We start from the raw sequence: 22,392 nt of genomic DNA, 5'->3' as shown, positions 1-22,392 counted from the left end.
GTCCTTGGGTGCGATTCTCCGCTTCCCACGCTGGGTGGGAGAATCGCGGGAGGACCAGGCGACTCACGACACTCCGCCCTGACACCCCCAGCGATTCTCCCACCCCCCGCTCGGAAGAATCGGCGCTCGCCATTTTTCACGGCGACCGTCGATTCTCCGGCCCGAATGGGCCGACCGACCTGACGTTCCCGACCGGTTCACGATGGCGGCAACCACACCTGGTCGCTGCCGTCGTGAACATGGCGCCAAAGTTCCGTTTGAAGCTTGTGGGGGGCGGAGAGTGGAGTGAGCACCATGGCCGTGCTCGGGAGGGGACTGTCCCGCGATCGGTGCCCACCGATCGTCGGGCTGGCGTCTCCAAGAGACGCACTCTTTCCCCTCCGCCACCCTGCAAGATCAAGCCACCACGTCTTGCGGGGCAGCTGAGAGGAAGACGGCAACCGTCGTGACATCAGCCGCGCATGCGCGGGTTGGAGCCTGCCAACCTGCGCATGCGCGGCTGACGTCACTAAGGCGCCGCCATCGCGTCATTCTCGGCGTGCCGCCTTGACGCAAGCGTCAAGGCCCGGTGGCTGAGATTTACGGAGCGCCGCTCCTAGCTCCCTGGGGGGGGGGGGGGGGGGGGGTGAATAAGGTGCAAGGAGTGGTCTTCGAGGCCGTCGTGAAACTCGGCCGAGTTCACAACGGCTTTCCCGATGCAGCGCAGGAGCGGAGAATTCCGCCCCTTATTCATGATTCTCTTAATTTAACGTGCAGGTTCAGTCGGCAGTTCAGAAGACAAATGCAGTGTTAGCATTCATGTCAAGAGGGCTAGAATACAAGATCAGGGATGTACTTCTGAAGCTGTATAAAGCTCTGGTCAGACTCCAGTTGGAGCATTGTGAGCAGTTTTGGGCCTCGTATCTAAGGAAGGATGTGCTGGCCTTGGAAAGGGTCCAGAGAAGGTTCACAAGAATGATCCCTGGAATGAACAGCTTGTTGCATGAGGAACGGTTGAAGACTCTGGGTCTGTACTCGTTGGAGTTTAGAAGAATGAGAGGGGATCTTTTTGAAAATTACAGTATACTGCAAGGCCTGGATAGAGTGGAAGTGGAGAGGATGTTTCCACTTGTCGGATAAACTAGAACCAGAGGACACCATCTCAGACTAAAGGGACGATCCCTTAAAACAGAGATGAGGAGGAACTTCTTCAGCCAAAGGGTGGGAATCTGAACATTTTGCCACAGAAGTCTATGGAGGTTAAATCACTGAGTGTCTTTAAGACAGAGATAGATAGGTTCTTGATTAATGAGGGGTCAGGAGTTATGGGGAGAAGGCAGAAGAATGGAGATGATAAAAATATCAGCCATGATTGAATGGCGAATCAAACCCGATGGGCCGAGTGGCCTAATTCTGCTCCTATGTCTTATGGTCTTGTGGTAGGTGCTTCAATGACTTCATCAGGGATATTTATTGGATGGCTTCTGGTGATTGAGAGGTGGGTGGGGTCACAGTGGGAGCAAGGGGGTTCGAGACAAGGGCGGATGGATATTTTTTAGCAGCCCCCACCTTCCCGAAGCTGAGTCTCTTATTTGGGCACAAAGTTATTGGCAACAAGGACCCCCCCACCACCATCACCACCCTACCCTTCCCGCAAGGCTGTTGTAAACCAAGGAGTTGCACACTGGCCTTCGGGAAGCATGGGAAAGCTGTGCAATGCATTTAAAGCACGATTTAACTAAAAACAAAATCCGTTCTGGGCAGGCATGGAGGAAGTGCCAGGAACAGCCCCGGTATTGAATGGCACTCTGTTTTTTTCTGGGCCCCCGGGATGGAAAGCGCGAGGCCTCACTTTAGCGTCATTTCCTGCACTGAGGAAATTCAACAAGCGGAGGAAGAGATCGGGGCACCATTTAAAAATCGCACCCCGATCTCCCGATCCCCACCGGCACGACCCCCAGCTCCCCCCCCCCCCCCCCCCCCCCCCCCCAGCAACACCCAACTCACCTGTTGAAGAGACCCCCCTGCACCCCACCTCAGGACACCCCCAGGCCCAATCCCCGGCACAGGGAAAATGCCAGCCTGGCACTTGGCACTGCCAGCATGGAATCCTGGCAGTGCCCCGCCAGCCTGACCATGCCACCTGTGCACCCTGGCAGTACCAGGCTGGCAGATGGGTGGTGGCACTGCCAGGGTGCCCAGGTGACACTAGCAGTGCCAGGGCACCAGCATGGCCAGAGGCCACACTGGGGCCTTCGATTGCCTGGGAGAATCCCCCCCCCCCCACTGCATTTGTGAGGGCCAGTACTGATTAGCGCTCAGCTGAGGGCATTTCGGAGAGACTGAGAGGTGCCGGGTGGCTGTTTAATCCGGTGTCAGCATGGCCAGGTGGGTTCTTAAATTTATTTAACCATGCGAGAATGGGGCCCCACCCATTGTGATCTTGGTAGATCTCATGAGGCGTAGCGGCCAACAGGAATCCGGGGGAGGCACCTCGCGGAATTTACCAGCCGGGTCCTATCCCAATCCCAGCGGGATGTAGCCGATAAATCCCACCCTTGATCTCTGAGCCACCACTAAATTCTGATTGGGTCAGGATAAATTATGTCATTGGTTCATTAATGAGCCTAATTGACATCCCACCATGAGTGGCCGTGTTTCTTGTATCGGCCCATTCCCGCCTCCGACGTAATCACAGGAGGCTTTCCCACCACCAGACGTCTTGAAAGAAAGCCTGTTCTTCCCATGATTGAGTGTGCCTGGCCACCATGTTTCAATCCACAATTATAATTCATCCGTAGCGTAGAGGACAAATTAAAGGGATTAATGAAAATTTGACAAATGGCCAGAGATTGGATAAAGCAGAAAGGTAAAATATATTAAAAACCAAGACATGAAATAATATTTTTTTTTTAAACTGCAAAAATGTATGGAAGTATTCAAAGCAAATGGATTAACTGGATGCACTGACTAAAGTGGAGGATCCAGAAATTGTAGGACTATGGGCTGTATTTTTCCAGAGTGGTGGAAAGGCTGGCAAAATTGGCATGAGAAGGTGCTGGTAAGGTTGTCCAAAGTCTTCCCACAGCATTGCCATTTTGGCAGTGGGGGTAAAGCTGGCAGACATACCACTTCCTGGGAGCCCAAGTGAGCCACTTAAGCAGTCAATTAAGGGTATTTTCTTGCTTCAGTGGGCATTTTGCTGCATGTGGGCTCATCACCACACAGGGAGACCGCAAAGCCTCTCTGCGAGCTGGGCAAGGGGTAGGGTCAGTAGGGGGCCTTGTTTTTGGTCATTAGATGACCCAGCAGCTGCATTGGCCATTCCAACAGCAACAGTACTGTCTGCCTCCACTGACCAGCCTTTTTCAAATTGCATACAGGCCTGCTTTCCAACCCAGTATGTAAGTAACTCAAGAAAAACAAAATAACTGCTGGGTGTTTCATAATGCAATGAATTAAACAGAGCGGGGAGCACCTTAATAGTATGATCGCAACGTAATTATGTGTTCAAGGTTATGATCGTGAGTCACAAGAGTAGGACAAAGACTAATGTCAATAGATTGAAAAAGAGCAAATCACCAGGAAATGAGGGTGTAATTAAAAAGTGCTGGGGCCGCTGCCAGGGGGACACTCTGGCTGTTGGGAGAGGGGGGGGGGGGGGGGGTCCCTGTCCATGTCCTGTCCTATGTTTGAAAATATGGCAGGAAATTCCGCCAAGGCAGCTGGTGGGCTGACCTCTAATTTTCCCGCTGGAAAAGAAAAAGAAAGATTTTGCCCTGGAAGATGATCTTCGGGCAGAAGGGGAGAAAATAAGTGGCAAATTAGCGAAACTAAATGAGAATAGAATGAAGACCTGGATCATATATTATCAGAGTGAATCAAGCTTGCAAGCTGTTTGAAATAAACGATAATTGATACCTACAATCCGACTCCGAATTCACTGAGACCAGACTGAGGGCAAAAAGAACTAAAAATCGTCAATATGCACCAAAAGTTATTTGAGGGTATTATAATAATCGTTATTGTCACAATAGGAAGGAGACAGCAGAAGCATTAGTTTACTCCTGTGAATGTTGCAGCGAAAAGGGGATAATGACAGGCAACTGGGGACAGCTAATGTACAAAATGGAATAAAGAACAATGGAAGTGGCATTGGAGTATTAGGGAGCAAAGGGGTGGGTAGGATGCATGAATTGGAATGGACATGGCATCATAGAATTTACAGTGCAGAAGGAGGGAATTTCGGCCATCACATCTGCACCGGCCCCTGGAAACAGCACCCTACCCAAACTCACACCTCCACCCTGTCCCAGTAACCCCACCTAACCTTTTTTTGGACATTAAGGGAAGTTTAGCATGGCCAATTCACCTAACCTGCATATCTTTGGACTGTATCAACCCACGCAGACATGGGGAGAATGTGCAGACTTCCCACAGGCAGTGACACAACTTTGGATGAGGGTAGTAAGGGGGTGTGAGTGTTGAGGGGACAGAGGGGCTAACAACTTCTGGAAAAACTGGGACAATGCCCCAGCGAACAAGGTGGGCCTTCGAACCCAGACCACCTTGGCACTCTGAGAGCTGCTGGCCATTCAGAGGCCAGCAGCCATCCAGTGCAGGCTGTGCCATTAGAAGCAGTGGCCATTGCTGGCAATTCAGTAGGCCCAGGCTGAAGATTGTTCCTGCTGTTTTGGAGGAAATGTGGGTGAGCCGTGATTTCCAGGGCAGTCAGAGGCTTCGGTGAGGTGAGGGAATGGCGTTAGTTTTAAGGGTGGTGGGTGTCTTCACGCATGGGTGGCCCTCCATTGGGCACAGACTATCCAAATAGAAGGGGACACACCGCCACCACCTGGCTGCAGGCATACCCACCAGGGCTCCTGTTGAATTTCCCATCGGATGTAGCTCCTGCCACGTGGCAGCAGGATGAGGCCCTTAAGTGGTCACTTAAGGACCTTGCTCGGCCTTTGACAAGAGTCTCTATTGACTCCACAAAGTAATTAAGTTCAACAAAAGACTGTTCCAGTTATATTTTTAAAATTTCAATGGCATTTTTATTGAATAAAGAATGCAGCTTCTTCCAATTGGACATTACTCCCCGCTCACCGATCAATGGAGGAGGGAAGGGTTAGCTGCTGTTGTGTGGATTCACAATAGTCAGAACCTGGTACAAACAAAACTATGGTGTTTAGCATTATGTGTTAAAAGTTGCTTTACAGTTCAAATAAACTTACAGTTTAATTTGTAAAAGGACAGTTTGGAAATGGAATTCCTGTTCTTGATAGCTGTTACCAAAAAAGCTATTTTGAGTACATATTGGGCAATTGAGTTTTGTACTCCTGACAATCAACCACAGGAATTCAATCCCTTAAGTGTTCTCTCTGTAGCCGAAACGCATGCCTGTCTGTATTGTACTCCAGTTATGCTGGTGCTTAACCAAACACTTTTGCTCCCTTGTACAATCATTTTCTACCCTGGGGAAATTTTATATAGCCTGGACCTTTTCCTTTTCCGTGCTGTACACAAGAACATAAGGATATTCGTCCAATACAACTCAGCCTCACACTTCCATTCATTGTGAACACCATTTTCATTACTTTTGGCTTTGCACCAAGCCTGTATTACCTGGTAACTTATAAATATCCTTTCTGAATGATTCAGTGCTCAATATTCACTGTGCAAAGTGACAGTCAGCTCAGTCCATTTAACTGAGTTCAAGCTCTGACTCGAGCTGCACTTGGCTTGGACATTAACAGTTTATGGTAATATCTTTAGATTCTTCCCTCTTCCTCCTTCAAACAAAGCAGTAACCAGTCGCTGTCATGATTTTAAATGCTCCCTCCATTTCCTTTTCCTAATGAGAGCACATTGAGTTCTTTTAGTCCCTTTGCAATTTTATGAACTCAGGCCTAGAATTGTCCTTGATTTCTTTTGAATTCTTTTTACTGCCGCTGACATTTTACGTGCGCGCCGATCACAATCAGTTACAATACAACCTTACTCGGCTGACGTTTTTATGCACTGTTCATATCACTCCTCAGATTGAAGGCATTTTTATGTCACAGCTCCGTGTAGTCCAGGCCTGAGTGAGCAGCGGCAAAACAACTTTCTTGGGTTATTCCTTCCTTTCGTTTACATCTGCCATTGGCCTCCCAATGCCTATGTTGGAGAGGGTTTCCCTGTTTATGTAAGAAATCTTCAGGGTATCACCATGTAGTAACCATGATGTTGAGAAGCCGGCGTTGGACTGGGGTGAGCACAGTAAGAAGTCTTACAACACCAGGTTAAAGTCCAACAGGTTTGTTTCAAACACGAGCTTTCGGAGCACTGCTCCTTCCTCAGGTTCCTTCCTCTGCATTCACCTGAGGAAGGAGCAGTGCTCCGAAAGCTCGTGTTCGAAACAAACCTGTTGGACTTTAACCTGGTGTTGTAAGACTTCTTACCATATAGTAAGATAGCCATACTGCTGACCCTTCTGTGCTGTTTCAGCTGCAGTACATCAGTAGGATTGATGCACATCCACGCGTTGACTTGTATTGCATATCGGCATAGTGTGGATATTGAAGTTGAGCTGCCTCTGTCGTCTACGGGCTTGTGTCACAAACACTATTTTGTGTCACCACAGGCATCTTGCCACACTAAACCAGCTCAACCTGTTTTGCAGGCTAGTGGAAGTGAGAGATCCATGAGTGGCTGGGTGGACTTTAGTCTGCTTTTACCTACGGGTCACAACCATAGGATCAAGATCCATGTACCTACAGGCAGCAGCACTCTAGTAAAGTTACAGAAAACATTGAATCCTAGAATACCTGCAGTGCAGAAGAAGGCCATTTGGCCCATCAACCCTGCACCAAGCCTCTGAAAGAACATCCCACCTAGGTCCACTCCCCGCAACCCTGCCAGCCCAATGAACCTTTGGACACTAAGGGGCAATTTAGCATGGTCGATCCATATAACCTACCCATCTTTGGACTGTGAGACAAAATTGGTGCACCCGGAGGAAACGCAGACACGAGGAGAACGTGCAAAATCCAGAGAGTCACCCAAGGTCGGAGTCAAACCCGGGTCCCTGACCCTGTGAGGCAACAGTTCTAGCCACTGTGCCGCCGTGCTGACCCAACATCTGCACGCATACGTCCACTTATACACCATTCCAGCTTATTTGCCGTGACAAATATTGCCACAGAAAATAATGACATCTTCAATGTTAAGTTGCAATGACACTCTAGTTTCTTTTCTACTGTACTTTATTCCAGCAACGTGCCCTTCAATATATCATTGCTTTCTTCTTATTCATTCACGGGAGGTGGGTATGACTGGCAGAGCCAGTCTGCGGGGTTCTCTGTCGGTGGGATCCTACGCTTCGCCGGCAGTGCACCCACGCCCGTGGGTTTCCCGACGGAGTGGGGGGTGGCCACAATGGGAATCCCCATTGGCCGGCTGCGGGAACGGAGAGTCCCGCTGCCGGTGAGGGGCGGGACGGAGAATCCCGCTCAGTATTTATTGCCAATCTCTAATTGCCCTTGGCAAGGTCATGCTGAGTCACCATCTCGTAATAATTTGGAGCTATGGATCTTTCCAGTTATAATTTCCTGCCGATCCTTTAGCACTGCATCTCTTCTGGACAATCCTGCTTACCCATACGATACGCTTTACATTTTATACCTTCCAGGTTGTTCATTATAAAATATGAGCCTCCAAGACCTCAGGATAGGTTGGTGACGTAGGTTGCAATTTTCTGGTTTGAGCTGTTGCTGCGGCTAGCTATCCCATTTAGTGCTACTAGCTAGCTCATTATGCAATTACAAATTTCCTTCCTGACCCTTTGAACTGGGCAGAATATTCTTGTCTTCTCAGCTGCTAACTGGAAGTCAACTTGTGCAGTGTTTTTTAAAAAAAAATTTTTATTCTCTTCCTTTTTCTCATTTTCTCCCAAATTTACACCCAACAATAAACAATAATCAGTAACGAATGTAATGTCAATCCCCATATCAATAACAACTATCCCATCCTCCCACCAAACCCCCAAATATTAGCCCGCATGTTAACATAAACAAATGACAAAAAGGAATCAGGAATCACCCATAGTCACCATCAACACATACAGTCCTTCTCCCCACCCAACCCCCTCCTAATGTTCCATGTAATCCAATTCTCGAAAGTGCATAATAAATAATGCCCATAAATTGTAGAACCCCTCCATCCTTCCCCTCAGTTCAAATTTGTCCCTTTCAAGCGTCAAGAATTCCAGATCATCACGCCAGAGCACAGGGTGGAGAGGTTGATCTGCACCCTAACAGGATCCGCCTTTGGGCAATCGAAAAGGCGAAGGCTACAACATGTGCCCCCGCGCCCGTTTACAACGTCGGCTGGCCCGACACCCCGAATATGGGGTGGAATTCTCCGCAGGGGGCCGAGTTCGTGAAGGCCGTCGTGAACTCGGCCGAGGTTCACGACGGCCTCGGAACCCGCTCCCCGCACCTAATTCACCCCCACTCGGGGGGCTAGGAGCGGGCCTCCGTCTATCTCGGCAGCAACCTCGTCACGCCGAGAATGTGAAGTCATCCGCGCATGCGCAGGTTGCCGGTTCCAACCTGCGCATGCGCAGATGACTTCATCGCGCAGACGGTACGAACGCGTGCATGTGCGGTGGCCATCTTTCTCCTCAGCCGCCTGGCAAGACGTGGCAGCTTGATCTTGCCGGCGGCGGAGGGGAAAGAGTGCGTCCGTTTTGGACGCTGGCCCGACGATCGGTGGGCACCGATCGCGGGCCTGTCCCCTCCCGAGCACAGTCGTGGTGCTCCCGTGCCAATCGGACCCCTAAATGCCTCAAACGGGAATCTGGCGCCCGTTTCATGAATGCAGCGACCAGGTGTGGTTGCTGCCGTGGTGAAACGGGCATTAAGGGCCGGCCGCTCGGTCTATTGGGCTCAGAGAATCGCCGTTCGCCGTGAAAAACAGCGAGCGCTGATTTTTCCGAGCCGGGAGGGGAGAACCACTGGGGGAGCCAGGGGCGCGTAAAAAATGTTGGGAGGCCCTCCCACGATTCTCCCACGCCATGTGGAGAGCGGAGAATTCCGTCCATGGCCTCCCGAGGGCACGGGTCCAGTTTCACGTGCACAACTTTAGAGATTACCCTAAACACCTCCATCCAGTAATCCTCCAGCTTTGGACAGGACCAAAACATATGAATGTGGTTTGCGGGGATCCCCCCCGCAACATTCACATACATCTTCTATCTCCTCAAAGAGCCGGCTCATCCTCACCCTTGTGAGGTGTGCTCTATACACCACCTTCAGCTGTATCAGCCCCAACCTCGCACACGAGGTGGAGGCGTTCACCCTCCGGAGCACCTCACACCAGAACCTCTCCTCCATATCCTCTCCCAACTCGTCCTCCCACTTTGGCTTGATCCTTTCTAACGGTGCCTTCTCCTCCTCCAAAATAGCTCCGTAAACCGCCGATACTACCCACTCCTCCAGTCCCCCTGTCATAAGCACCTCCTCCAGCAATGTGGAAGCCAGCTCTACTGGGAATCTCAGTATCTACCTTCTGGCAAAGTCTCAAACCTGCATGTATTTAAATATTTCCCCCTGCTCCAGCCCATACTTCGCTCCCAGCTCCTTCAATCCTGCCAAACGACCGTCAAGAAACAAATCCTTTAGTGTCCTAATTCCTTTCTCCTCCCAGCTCTAAAAACTTCCATCCCACTTCCCTGGCTCAAATCTATGGTTCCCCCGAATCGGCATTTCCCTTGACCCTGCCCCCAATCCGAAGTGCTGTCAAAACTGCCTCCAAATTCTCAACTAAGCTATTACTACTGGACTCCCTGTGTATCTCCCCGGGGCCGTCGGGAGTGGTGCTGTCGCTAGCGCCTTCAATCCTGACCCCCCTACCCAAACTCTGCTCTATTCTGACCCATTGGAAGTCAACCCCTTCTGACCCAGCTCCGTACCTTTTCCACAGTCGCTGCCCAGTAATAATACATCAGGTTCGGAAGACCCAAATCCTCTGCCTGCCTTCCTCTCTGTAGTCGCACATTTTTAATTCTGGCTACCTTCCCTCCCCATATGAACGAGGTAATCAGCCCTTCAATCTCTCTTTAAAAAATGCCTTTGGCAGGAAAATCGGCAGGCATTTAAAAATAGACAGGAATCAAGGCTGCACATTCATTTCAACCGCCTGTACCCGAACTGACAGTGACAGAGGAGGACCATCCCACCTTGCCAGATCAGCTTTCCACCTCCCCACCAAACTAGAAATATTGTACCTACGGAGCCTCCCCCCCGAAATCACGAGCAACCTGCACTCCCAGGTATCTAAAATGAGTCCCTGCCTTACGGAATGGCAATCCCCCCCCCCACCTCTGGCCGAGACACCAAATATTCACTCTTGTCTAGATTTAATTTGTACCCTGAGAAAGACCCAAACACCCGAAGCAGCTCCAGTATTCCTCCTATTGACACACTTAAATAGAATTTACAGTGCAGAAGGAGGCCATTCGGCCCATCGAGTCTGCACCGGCTCTTGCAAAGAGCACCCTACCCCCTACCCAAGGTCAACACCTCCACCCTATCCCCATAACTCAGTAACCCCACCAAACACTAAGGGCAATTTTGGACACTAAGGGCAATTTACCATGGCCAATCCACCTAACCCGCACATCTTTGGACTGTGGGAGGAAACCGGAGCATCCGGAGGAAACCCACGCACACACGGGGAGGGTGTGCAGACTCCGCACAGACTCCGCACTCCCCAAGCCGGAATCGAACCTGGGATCTTCTGCCTTCATGAACACCTCAGCCGCCTCCACCGTTTCAAAAGAAAAATCTTTGGCATTGTCCGTCACCCTCAGCTTTGCCGAGTATACCATACCAAATCGCAGTCCATTGTTATACAGTGCCGCCTTCACTCGGCTCAACACCGCATGTCTCTTTGCCAACCACGCCGTCAAGTCCTGGTAAATTCGAACTCTAGCACAATCCCACTGCACCTCCCGCTTCTGCTTCACCCAGTTTAACACCTTCTCCTTCATGTGGTATTTATGGAAGCAGATAATTATTGCTCACGGCGGCTCATTGATCTCATTTCGGCCTTAACGACCTATGAGCTTGGTCCAGTTCATACAGGAGGGGTCTTCACCCTCCCCCATCAACTCCGCCAGCCTCTTAGCAAAGTACTCAGTTGGCCTTGAGCCTTCTTCCCCTTCAGGCAAGCCCACAATTCTCAGATTTTGCCACCTCGAGCGGTTCTCCAAGTCCTCAAGCTTTGCTCGGAGTCCTCTGTTGACCTTCACCACCCTTTGTAGTTCGTCTCCCATCAAGGTGACCTTGTCACTGTGCTGCGCCATGGCCTCCTCCACTTCCTTCATCTTTTCATCCGGTTCTCTCACCTCGGCCGATGTATTTGCTACATCCACCCTTACCGGGGTGATTGCCTCCTCCACCAATGATTTCAGTGCGACTGCCATCTCCTTCCTCAACGCCTCCATGTGCCTCACAAACTGCTTCTCCAGCTCCACAGCCATCACCTTGGTCATCCTTTCCACTGTAAGTAGTGCGGCCCCACCACGCGGTCTGTCAACCGCCATCTTGTCAGCGCTTTTACTGGTCCTCTCCTTTGGCGGCGAACCCACGTTTCCTCCCTTCACAGCTGTTTTTGGCATCTCTTAACCACTTAGTATTTTTCTCCTTTCTTCAATGTCAAGATAAATAATTAAATAATAAAATAAATAAACAAAAGAAATATTTTTCAAAAATTGAAGTTTAAAACATCTCTTCTCCTGGGACCGGACTTCAAACATCCCAAACATTCATTTTCAGCATGGGGTGGGGGGGGCACCAGTGTGTGCTGCTCCCCCTCTACATCTGTGCTGGATTCAGGCCTCACCTCAGGCCACGCTCCTCCACCGCCACTTGCTTCGGGTTGGATGCCCCTGCTCCTCCGTTCATGGGGGTCCCCACCAGCTCCAAACCTGCCCGACCCTCAGGCCCCAACGGCCGAAGAAATTGCGAGCGGCGAAACCACGGGGGAACCCCCAGAAAACGCCAAAATGCCGCCAATGGCGGGGAGCCCCTCTCCAGCGCGACTGCTCCAACCGCGCGCCTGAAAATACCTCAACTTGTGCAGTGTTTATCACAGTCTCTCATTTCACATTCTCTTGTTACATTTTTACAGAAGGAAAACAGAATCACAGAATTCTTACAGCACAAAGGAGGCCATTTGGCCCATTGTGTCTGCACCGGCTTTCCAAATGAACAACTCACCTAGCTGCATCCTTCTTCCTTCTCCCCGTAAACCTGCATAAGCTGTCCACATAGCAGTCTAATTCTCTTTCGTGTGCTTCAATTGAATCTGCCTCCACCACGATCTCAGTCAGTGAATTCCAGGCCCTAACCACTTGCTGCCTGGAAAGGCTTTTCCTCAAATTACTATTGCTTCTTTTACTAATTACTTTAAATCTGTGCCTCCATGTTCTTGATCCTATCACGAGTGGGTACATTTTTGCCCTATCTACTATCGCTGTGTCCTGCCATTCAGCCAATTTTGTATCTTTGTTGCGACTGTCCCTTTTATTGCATGGCACAGGTCTGTTGTGTGGCACTGTAACAAGCATCCTTTGGAAGTCCATGAACAACACATCAACAGCACTGCCCTCATCAACCCTCTCTGTTACCAGTTCAAAGAAAACCTAGCAGGCTAATTAATTCGGATTTTTTCTGAAGAAATCCATGTTGGCTTTCCTTAATTAACCAGCATTTGTCCATGCGACTATTAACTTTGTCCTGAATTATTGTTTCTAGAAGGTTCCCCACCACCAGTGGCAAACTGACTGTCTTGCTGGGTTTATTCTTAAACCCCTTTTTTGAACAATGGTGTGTGGTGTTTGCAGTTCTCCAGTCCTCTGGCACCTCGGAGTCTCAGGAAGACTGAAAAATTATGGCCAGTGCCTCCTCAATTCCAACTGTCACTTCTTGTAGTATCCTCGGGTGTACCTCATCCGGTCCTGGTGCCTTATCAACGTTAAGTACAGCTGAGCTATCAATTACCTCAATTCGGAACTCTTATAGAGTCTGAATTGCCTCCTCTTTTACCTTAGCCTGGGTAGCATTACCTTCCTTGGTAAAAGTATTTATTTAGTACCTCAGCTATGCCTTCATGTTTGAATTCTCTTTCTCCTCCCTCATCATCCCCATTCCTCCTTTTACCACTCTTTTACCATTTATACAAATGTTGTAGGAATTGAACTGCCTTTCTTGAACCCACATTAGCTTGTTACTGTCTCTCACTTAATGATTTTGGATTGCTCTCCGTAGGTGAGGCTCCAATGTGATCTTTCCTGTATAAATATAAAAGGTGACCAACCAATAATTCACTGAATTCAGCTTTAAAAGCGAGAAATGATTAGCTGTTTTCCAGTTCTCTGATATCACCCATCTCCAACGAACTGTGAAAAATATCTACAGCACTCACACCCCCTACTTATACCCTCATTTATTTAATTACCCAAAGCCATTTCGACTGGTCCTGTCTGATGTTAAATGAAGATTCAAGCTTCTGGTTTTGGCCATGCCCACTCCATTTCTGATAACGATTTGCTCCATTAATTTGGCTACAGCCCCCCCCCCCCCCACCAACTTTCCAGCCACAGGATTGAACATAACTATCAGGCATTTTGTCGTCTGAGGAAAGTAATTTAAAAGTTTTTTTTATATCCATCCAGTCTTTCACCTCTGTTATCTTGGAGTCATTGTATGACATGTTATCCTGCACAATACCAGAGTTCAATTTCTATAGCAGAAATGCATTTTTTAAAAAAACATAATTAAAAAGCAAATGAATGCTACTGAGATGCTTGTTGCAAAAGGTTTCAATTTTAATAATGTAACATGTTCTGATACTTTGAAATAAGCATTAATCCTGGTCCGTGATCATCATTAGCCTGGGCTTTAATAAATTACCACAGCTGTTACAAAAACATGATACTGAAGATGCTAGATTTCTGAAATAATAACTGAAAATGCGAGAAGCACTTGGTGGCTCAGATAGGATCTGTGGAGAGACAAGCTGAGTTGTTGCAGGTCGATAACCTTTTATCAGGACTGCTCATCTGTCTATTAAGATTTGCTATTTTGAATTGATGGTAACCAATGGATTATCGAGGAACTAATGGACCTTTTTTTAACTGATTAGATCATCTACAATAATGACCATATCGAAGTGGACGGGAGAGCTACACAGAAGCTAATCACCAATTTAGACCCCGATACGTCCTATTCATTTGTTTTGACCAATCGAGGAAACAGTGCTGGCGGACTTCAGCAAGTGGTTTCAGCACACACAGCGCCAGATCTGCTCCGCACCAAGCCCGTCCTGATTGAGAAAACCAACTCGGATGGAATGTTAACCGTTGAGCTGTCTGAAGTGCCAACACCACCAGCCCCAGTGAAGTAAGCAACAGTTGCTCATTAATCAGTAGTCTGGAGCTCTGCTCAAGTCTCTTCTCTGAGATTATACCTTTTCCCCATATTTTCCTTCAGTTGTGTTTAACAATTTAAAAGTGAACAGGATTTTCATTGCTCCTTGGGGAAAATAGCATCCTGTGCACTCGGTTGGCTTTTTCCAACAATAATTTGAAGCCATTTTACTGTTGCCACTGACTTTATTTTCCTCATTACTGAAATTAAGTGACTGTCAGATCTTTATTTACCGTCTCACATCTAGCTATTAAGTGCAAAGGAGTTGGTTGGCTGAATCCAAAACTACCTCGGGTTGATGTACATACTGAGGCCTGGCTGAGAACCCAGAGATCTGTTAGAATAACGGAACACCTACTCCCTGGAGGGAAAATTGCTTGACAGTTCAGGCTTTCTGATCTCTGCAGTCAATTTCACTCTGTTGACATAAATAAGTACTTTCAAGGCTTTTTAGTTGTTGAAACTTCAAAGGGCCTGGATGATTGACACTTGTATCAACTTGTGCAGGCTGTTTTTCAAGCAGAGTGATCAAAAGATTACGTTTTTCAAACTCATTTTTGTACAAAGCACTTTATTTACACTGTGATGTTCACTGGTTCTAGAGAGTGTAAAATGGGTCAATGGACATTGACGTTCCAGAGCCTGGCATAGGAAGCATGAGGAGAAATAGGGGGTAGATGGAAGGGCAGAGCTTGCCATGGAGGCATGTGCAGACGTAAGATGTGGGCGGGGCCTGAAACTCGACATGGGGGAGTGAGGGGGACCTTTTGAATTTATTTTTTAAAAAGCCCCCTCAAGCACAGTAGTGTTCACGACTGATGTAAGGGGCTGTGAACCATGACTCCTTCAAAACCTGGTCTGACTTTGCGAATCCCTAAAAAACATTTTTAATATATTGAAGAATTAAACCACAAAAAATGATTATTACTGTACAATAGGTGCAATCATACAAAAACAAACTTAAAAGATTTTTCTATGTCCTATACGTATACCTTCATTATAGTTAAAATGTTGTTATTCAACAAATGCTTCCAAATCTCAGTTGTTTGTTAGTTTTAATAGGAGCACCCACTCACGCACACTCCCTCATCACCACACCCTCAGACTCATCCACTCCCTCACCCCCTCACCCAGGGAGGTGTTGGCGCAGTGGTATTTTCCCTGGACTAGTAACCCAGAGACCCAGGCTAATGATTTCAGGATCTGTGTTCAAATCCCACCATAGCAGGTGGTGGAATTCAACTCAATATCTGGAATTAAAAGTCTAATGATGACCATGAAACCATTGTCGATTGTCGTTAAAAACCTATTTGGTTAACTAATGTCCTTGAGGGAACAAAATCTGCCATCCTTACCTGGTCTGGCCTACATGTGACTCTAGACCCACAGCAATCTGGTTGGCTTGTAAATGCCCTCTGAAATGGCCTAGCAAGCCACTCATTTGTATTCAACCACCCTGAAAACACAAAAAAGGAATGAAACCGGGCAGACCACCCGGCATCTATCCAGGCAACAGAAAGAACAACGGCAAACCCGACCCTGCAAAGTCCTCCTTATTACTATCAGAGGGCTTGTGCTAAAGCTGGGAGAGCTGCCTGACAGGCTAGTCAAGCAACAGCCTGACGTAATCATACTCACAAAATCATACCTTACAACAATGTCTCGGACACCACGGTCACCAGCAATACCGACCCAACAGGGGCGGCAGGAGGAAGGGTGAGAGGGAGGAAGTTGTCCACAACATCGACACTGGACCCCATGAAGTCTCATGGCTTCAGTTTAAACATGAGCAAGGAAACAACTTGCTCATTATCATCCCCCTCAGCTGATGAATCAGTACTCCTACACGTTGAACACCAAGGGAGGCAGTGGCATAGTGGTATTGTCACTGGGCTAGTAAACCAGAGACCCAGAGTATTGCTGGGGATCCAAATTCAAATCCCGCCTCTGCAGATGGTGAAGTTTGAATTCAATAAAAATCTGAAATTAAAAGTCTGTTGATGACCATGAAACCATTGTTGATTGTCGGAAAAACCCATCTGGTACACTAATGTCCTTTAGGGAAGGAAATCTGCCGTCTTGATCTGGTCTGGCCTACATGTTGTCATGGGAGTGACCCTTTAAGAAATGTTTTGTCTTATCACATGGCTTCAGTGATGTCATTGTGTGTGTGGAGCTGGGCTGTGGCCCTGGGTTTTACTTTCATTTTTGAGCTGGGAGCTGTTTTGTGGCTCTGCGTTTTTTTGCTTTCATTTTCACATTTGGCTGCTGTATTCAGCCAGACAAGTATCTTGAAGTTTCTCTCTCTACCTTCAGTTTAAAAGCTGTCTCCAGATGTCTTGATAACTTAAAGTGATAACGGTTTTCTGGAACGAAGTCAAATCTCCTGTTTTGGTAAAAGGGTTTTCTGGTTTATGGGATGTTGTTATTAAATTGAAACAGTTTTGGGAAATTTATTAAGAGTTATACATAGAGTACTGTAGCTGTGTGGGGTATTTATGTTGGTAGTTGATAAAAATGCTTCCTGTGCGTGTTTATAAAAATGTTAACTAAATTCGTAGAATAAACTTTGTTTTAGATTAAAAGTGCTTAAAGCGTCTATTGATTAACACCTGAAAGGCAGGCCCTTGTGCTCATTGTAACCAAAATCGCTAAACAGTTGGATGTCATGTGGACTCCATGATATACATTGGAGTTTTCTAAACCCTGGCCCATAACAATCTGACTCCAGGCCCAAAGCAACTCTTAACTGCCTCAAGGGCAAGTAGGGATGGGCAATAAATGTTGGCACGGCCTGCAACGCCCACATCTCATGAATGTATTTTTAAAAATGCTTGGCTGAAGAACTGAGGGTGGCAAGGGTGCAGAATATATTCTGGGTGTGGATTTCAATGTCTATCACCAAGAGTGGCTCGGGAGCTCTACTACTAACTGAGCTGGCTGGGTCCTAAAGGGCATAGCTGCTATCCTGGGACTGCAGCAGTGACTGAGGAAACCAACAAGAAGGAAAAACATACTTGACGTCATCCTCACCAACCTACCTGCTATAGATCGATATGTCAATGACAGTAGAAATGACCACTGCACAGACCTTGTGGAGACAAAGTCCCATCTTCACTTTGAGGATGCCGTCCGTCGCGATGTGCAGCACCACCAGCATGCTAAATGGGATAGATTTTGAACAGATCCAGCAACTCAAGACTGGGCATCCATGAGGTGCTGTGCGCCATCAACAGCAACATAATTGTACTCAACCACACTCTGCAAGCTCATGGCCTGGCATATCCCCCACTCTACTATCAGCACCAAGCCAGGGGGTCAACCCTTATTCAATAAAGAGTGCAGGAGAGCATGCTAGGAGCAAAATTAGGCATACCGAAAAATGAAGTGTCAACCTGGTGAAGCTACAACACAGGACTACCTGTGTGCCAAATAGCATAAGCAGCAAGTAATAGACAGAACTCAGCAATTCCATAATGATCAACGTTCTGCAAGCCTGCCACATGCAGCCGTGAATGGTGGTGGACAATTAACTCACTGGAGAAGGAGGCTCCACAAATATCCCCATCCTCAATGCTGGAGGAGATCAGCACATCTTCAGCCAGAAGTGCCGAGTGGATGATCCATCTCGGTCTCCTCTGGAGGACCCCAGCATCACAGATGACAGTCTTCACCGAATATGATTCATGCCACACCATATCAAGAAACAGTTGAAGGCACTGGATGCTGCAAAGGCTATGGGCCCTGACAATATTCCAGCAATAGTACTGAAGACTTGTAATCCAGAACTTGCTGCACTACTAGCCAAGCTTTTCCAGTACAGCTACAGCACTGGCATTTATCCGGCAATATGGAAAATTGCGCGGGTGTGTCCTAAACACAAGAAACCGGACAAATGCAACTAAACAAATTATAGCCTTATCAGACTACTATCCATCATAGAATCCCTACAAGTGCAGAAGGAGGTCATTCGGTCTATCGAATATCCACCAACCCTTCGAAGAAGCACTCTACCCATGCACACTCCCTCCTATCCTCGTAATCCCGTAACCTAACATGCACATCCCTGGACACCAAGGGGCAATGTATCACGGCCAATTCCCCTGACACACACATCTTGGGATTGTGCGAGGAAACCGGAATACCCAGAGGAATCCCATGCAGACATGGGGAGAACGTGCAAACCCCACACAGAGTGACTGAAGGCCGGAATTGAACCCGGGTCCATGGCGCTGTGAGGCAGCAGTGCTAACCACTGTGCCATCGTGCTGCCCATCATCAGCAAAGTGATGAAAGGAGTCATTAACAGTGCTATCAACGTTATTACTCAGCACTAACCTGCACACTGGTGTTCAATTTGTGTTCCGCCAGGGTCACTCAGCTCCTGAGGTTCACTGGTGTAACCCCCCCACTTTCCCCTGGCCTGGACGTCCTCTAAAATTCAAGTTCTGGTCTGACTGTTGTCCTATCCACATGGTTCAACTTTGTGGATCCCTGTCCTTTCTTCCCTCTTTTCATTCTAGTTAATTTTTATCTGCTGTGATTAATGTTCGCAATGCATAATTCAATCAAGACTAATTCTCCATTAAATACTCATTTTTATTTCAAGTTCCTGGTATTATTTCTAATATTAGTTTTTGAGTTCTTTCTATTATATTTTATAGTTATTCAATAAATTTTGGAATTACTGCTCAATCTCCTAATTTTATGCATTACATTTTCAATTTCCTCCACTTGATTTTAATGAATATTAGTCAGAGCGCTGTTTCAATCCTTTACTTATATCTGGGTTTCTCAAACTAGGTTCCACGGAGCCCCTCCAGGGGTTCAACCATTTAAAATGTTTTAAATAGCTTTCCTTGCAGCTCACCCAATCGAAGGCAGTTGTTTCACTTTGTTGGCTACCGATTGGTGCACAAATCAGCCTATCAGCGGCCTGAGAACTGGGAAGCCGACCTCTGATTGTACGCGCTGGAAAAAATTATTTAGTTTAAACTCAGGTGGGTGAGAGGCCGGTGCTGCGGGGCCTGAGAGAGAAGCAGGGCTGGAAGAGGGGGCTGGGCTGGGGTCAAGAGAGGGAATGAGGTAGAGGGGTGTGGGGGCAGGTTCAAAGAAGGCCAGTGATGGACTTGCCTGAGAGTGACGGGCGCCGGGGGGTCCGAGAGGTGCAGTTGTGAGTGAGAGTGGGTGTGGGTGAAAGCGCATGTGGGTGAGGGAGTGTGAGTCGGTGAGAGAGTGTGTCTTTGGGTGCTCCCATTAGAAATGTCAAAAAGTAGTTAAGGCTTGGAAGTATTTGTTGAATAAGAACATTTTTATTGTAATTAATTTATACATATAATTCATATAAATATTGTTTAAGTTTGTTTTTGTACGTTTGTATCACTTCCACAATTGTTAGGAAAACAAAGGTAGTTTTAAGGTATTTATATGTGTCTTGGTGAACATTAGAAATAAGGTATAGTTTTAAGTGGGTTTAATTTAATATTTTGGTGCCTCGAAAGGTTAAACCTATAGTTACATTCATGCCAGACATTTTTTTTTATATGTGGGGGTGGTTTCAATTGTAACTGTGATTCCATTGTGCTTAGAGAGGGCTATGACATGAAGAGTAAATAAACCAGCAGTGGTTGCTTAGCAACTGGGGCCTTGTAAGGTAGAGACGCTTTTATGTTTCAATTTAGTTAATTTGATTGCAGTTGGAGATAGGTTGTCGGAGGAAAGGCAGCTCCCAACAGCTCTGCCAGAACCTGTTGCTTTTAGAAGGCTAAAGAAGGAGCATCCTACTCAGCACTGCTAGAAGAAAAGCCATACAATGGAGTAATGGTTAAGAGACCAAATGTCGTAAATATAAAGTCTGGGTAGTTAAGGAAACGAGAAAAATTAAGAGACGTTTCCAAGAAGTCTGGAGTTAACAGAACTGAGGAAACTGGGAACCAGAACAGATTACTGTTCAGTAAAGTCACAGAGAGTTGAAAAGGCATCGGATTGTGAGGGGCCAGAAAACAATCTGCAGTAGTGCCAAGGTATTGCTAAGGTTTGTGAGAAATTACTACAGTTTTGGAGATATTATGTGAAGTAATTGTGGAAATTGGTGATTGGACCTCAGAGTTTGTGTAAAAGCCTTTAAGACGAAGGAAACCTGAAGGGAGGGGTATGAAACCTGAAAGCAAAACCTGTAAGCAGCGGACGGAAAGAATAATTTTAAAGAAAGTTTGAAAGTGTGAATTTTGAAGGCGGAATTTTAAATCATTCGGGTGGAAGCCAGAGTTCAGTGAAACAAGGGAGCTTGCATTATAAAATTCATCTGGGGGGATTTTGACAAGTAATCCACAAACATTCACTTGGGTTCAGAGAGGAGTGTGTCTTACCACAGTCATCGTCTGTGCTCATAAGCAACTTTCTGTGTGAATTGGACCATTGTAGTTTAAGATGTAATTTGTAATCCGTGTTAATCTTAAAATATGTGTGTATTTGTTAAGTTAAGGTGGGAGTAAAGGAGTATTGTATAATAATCCAACTCTTCATGTTTAATAGAAGATTATTCTTTGTTGTTAATTAGCAGTCCTATTACTCTGTTACTCCACGGTTTATTTGGGCCGGTTTAGCACAGGGCTAAATCGCTGGCTTTGAAAGCAGACCAAGGCAGGCCAGCAGCACAGTTCAATTCCCGTACCAGCCTCCCCAAACAGGCGCCGGAATGTGGCGACTAAGGGCTTTTCACAGTAACTTCATTTGAAGCCGACTTGTGACAATAAGCAATTTTCAATTTCAGTTCATTTTATTAAGAAAAAGTAAATGTTCTGAGCCAGGGTCTCAATTCCTGTCCAGCTATAACATCAACTGGGATCGTAACAAAATAGTCACTTCTTTAATTCTTCAATATATTAAAAATGGTTCTTAAGGCTTACATCACTACTCTTGGGAGGTCAAAAGGATTCCATGGCTGGAAAGTTTTGGAAACCCTGACTTAAGGAATGCATTTTGGGACACCTGCATTCTATTAGATAGTTATTTATTTTTAAATAAACATAGAACAGTACAGCACAGAACAGGCCCTTCGGCCCTCGATGTTGTGCCGAGCAATGATCACCCTACTCAAACCCACGTATCCACCCTATACCCGTAACCCAACAATCCCCCCATTAACCTTGCACTACGGGCAATTTAGCGTGGCCAATCCACCTAACCCGCACATCTTTGGACTGTGGGAGGAAACCGGAGCATCCGGAGGAAACCCACGCACACACGGGGAGGACGTGCAGACTCCACACAGACAGTGACCCAGCCGGGAATCGAACCTGGGACCCTGGAGCTGTGAAGCATTTATGCTAACCACCATGCTACCGTGCTGCCCACCTCTTATTGAGGTATTTTTTGGTATTATAACAACAACACAATAAACAATGTACATGAAACTATAAACATAGTGCAAAAGCCGTCTCCCTCCCTCACAGGTCCCACCTTTATTGACCCCCTACTCTAAACTAAACTAAGCCCTCCCCCCCATTTCTGCTGATGATTAATTTTCCGCGAAGAAGTCGACGAACGGTTGCCACCTCCGGGTGAACCCTAACATTGACCCTCTCAAGGCGAACTTGATTTTCTCTAAACAGAGAAAGCTAGCCACCTCCAATATCCAGGTCTCCGACTTTGGGGACTTTGAGACCCTCCCAGCTGATAGTATCCGTCTCCAGGCTACCAGGGAAGCAAACACCAGAACGTCAGCCTCTTTTTCCTCCTGGATTCCCGGGTCTTCCGACACCCCGAAAATCGCCACCTCTGGACTCGGTGCTACCGTTGTTTTTGACATCGTGGATATGACATCTGCAAACCCCTGCCAAAATCCCCTGAGCTTCGGACATGCCCAGAACATGTGGACATGGTTCGCTGGTCCTCCCGCACATTTTTACACACCTGCCCTCCACCCCAAAGAATT

General features: G+C 47.2%; 1 protein-coding gene across 48 annotated transcripts in view; it reads left to right on the top strand.

The window, feature by feature from the left end:
• LOC119970160 (receptor-type tyrosine-protein phosphatase delta) overlaps window positions 1-22,392 on the top strand; it is a 2,903,826-nt gene that overhangs the window by 2,737,745 nt on the left and 143,689 nt on the right. For all 48 annotated transcript variants that reach the window (XM_038804286.1, XM_038804284.1, XM_038804281.1 and 45 more), the window contains one exon: window positions 14,173-14,429. In XM_038804286.1, the coding sequence (XP_038660214.1) occupies window positions 14,173-14,429 (257 nt within the window). The remainder of the gene's footprint in view (window positions 1-14,172; window positions 14,430-22,392) is intronic.

Source organism: Scyliorhinus canicula, chromosome 8, assembly GCF_902713615.1.
Source record: "Scyliorhinus canicula chromosome 8, sScyCan1.1, whole genome shotgun sequence".
NCBI classification, from domain to species: domain Eukaryota; kingdom Metazoa; phylum Chordata; class Chondrichthyes; order Carcharhiniformes; family Scyliorhinidae; genus Scyliorhinus; species Scyliorhinus canicula.
The sequence above is the reverse complement of the archived record's forward strand: the minus strand, read 5'-3'. Positions and strand labels throughout refer to the sequence as shown.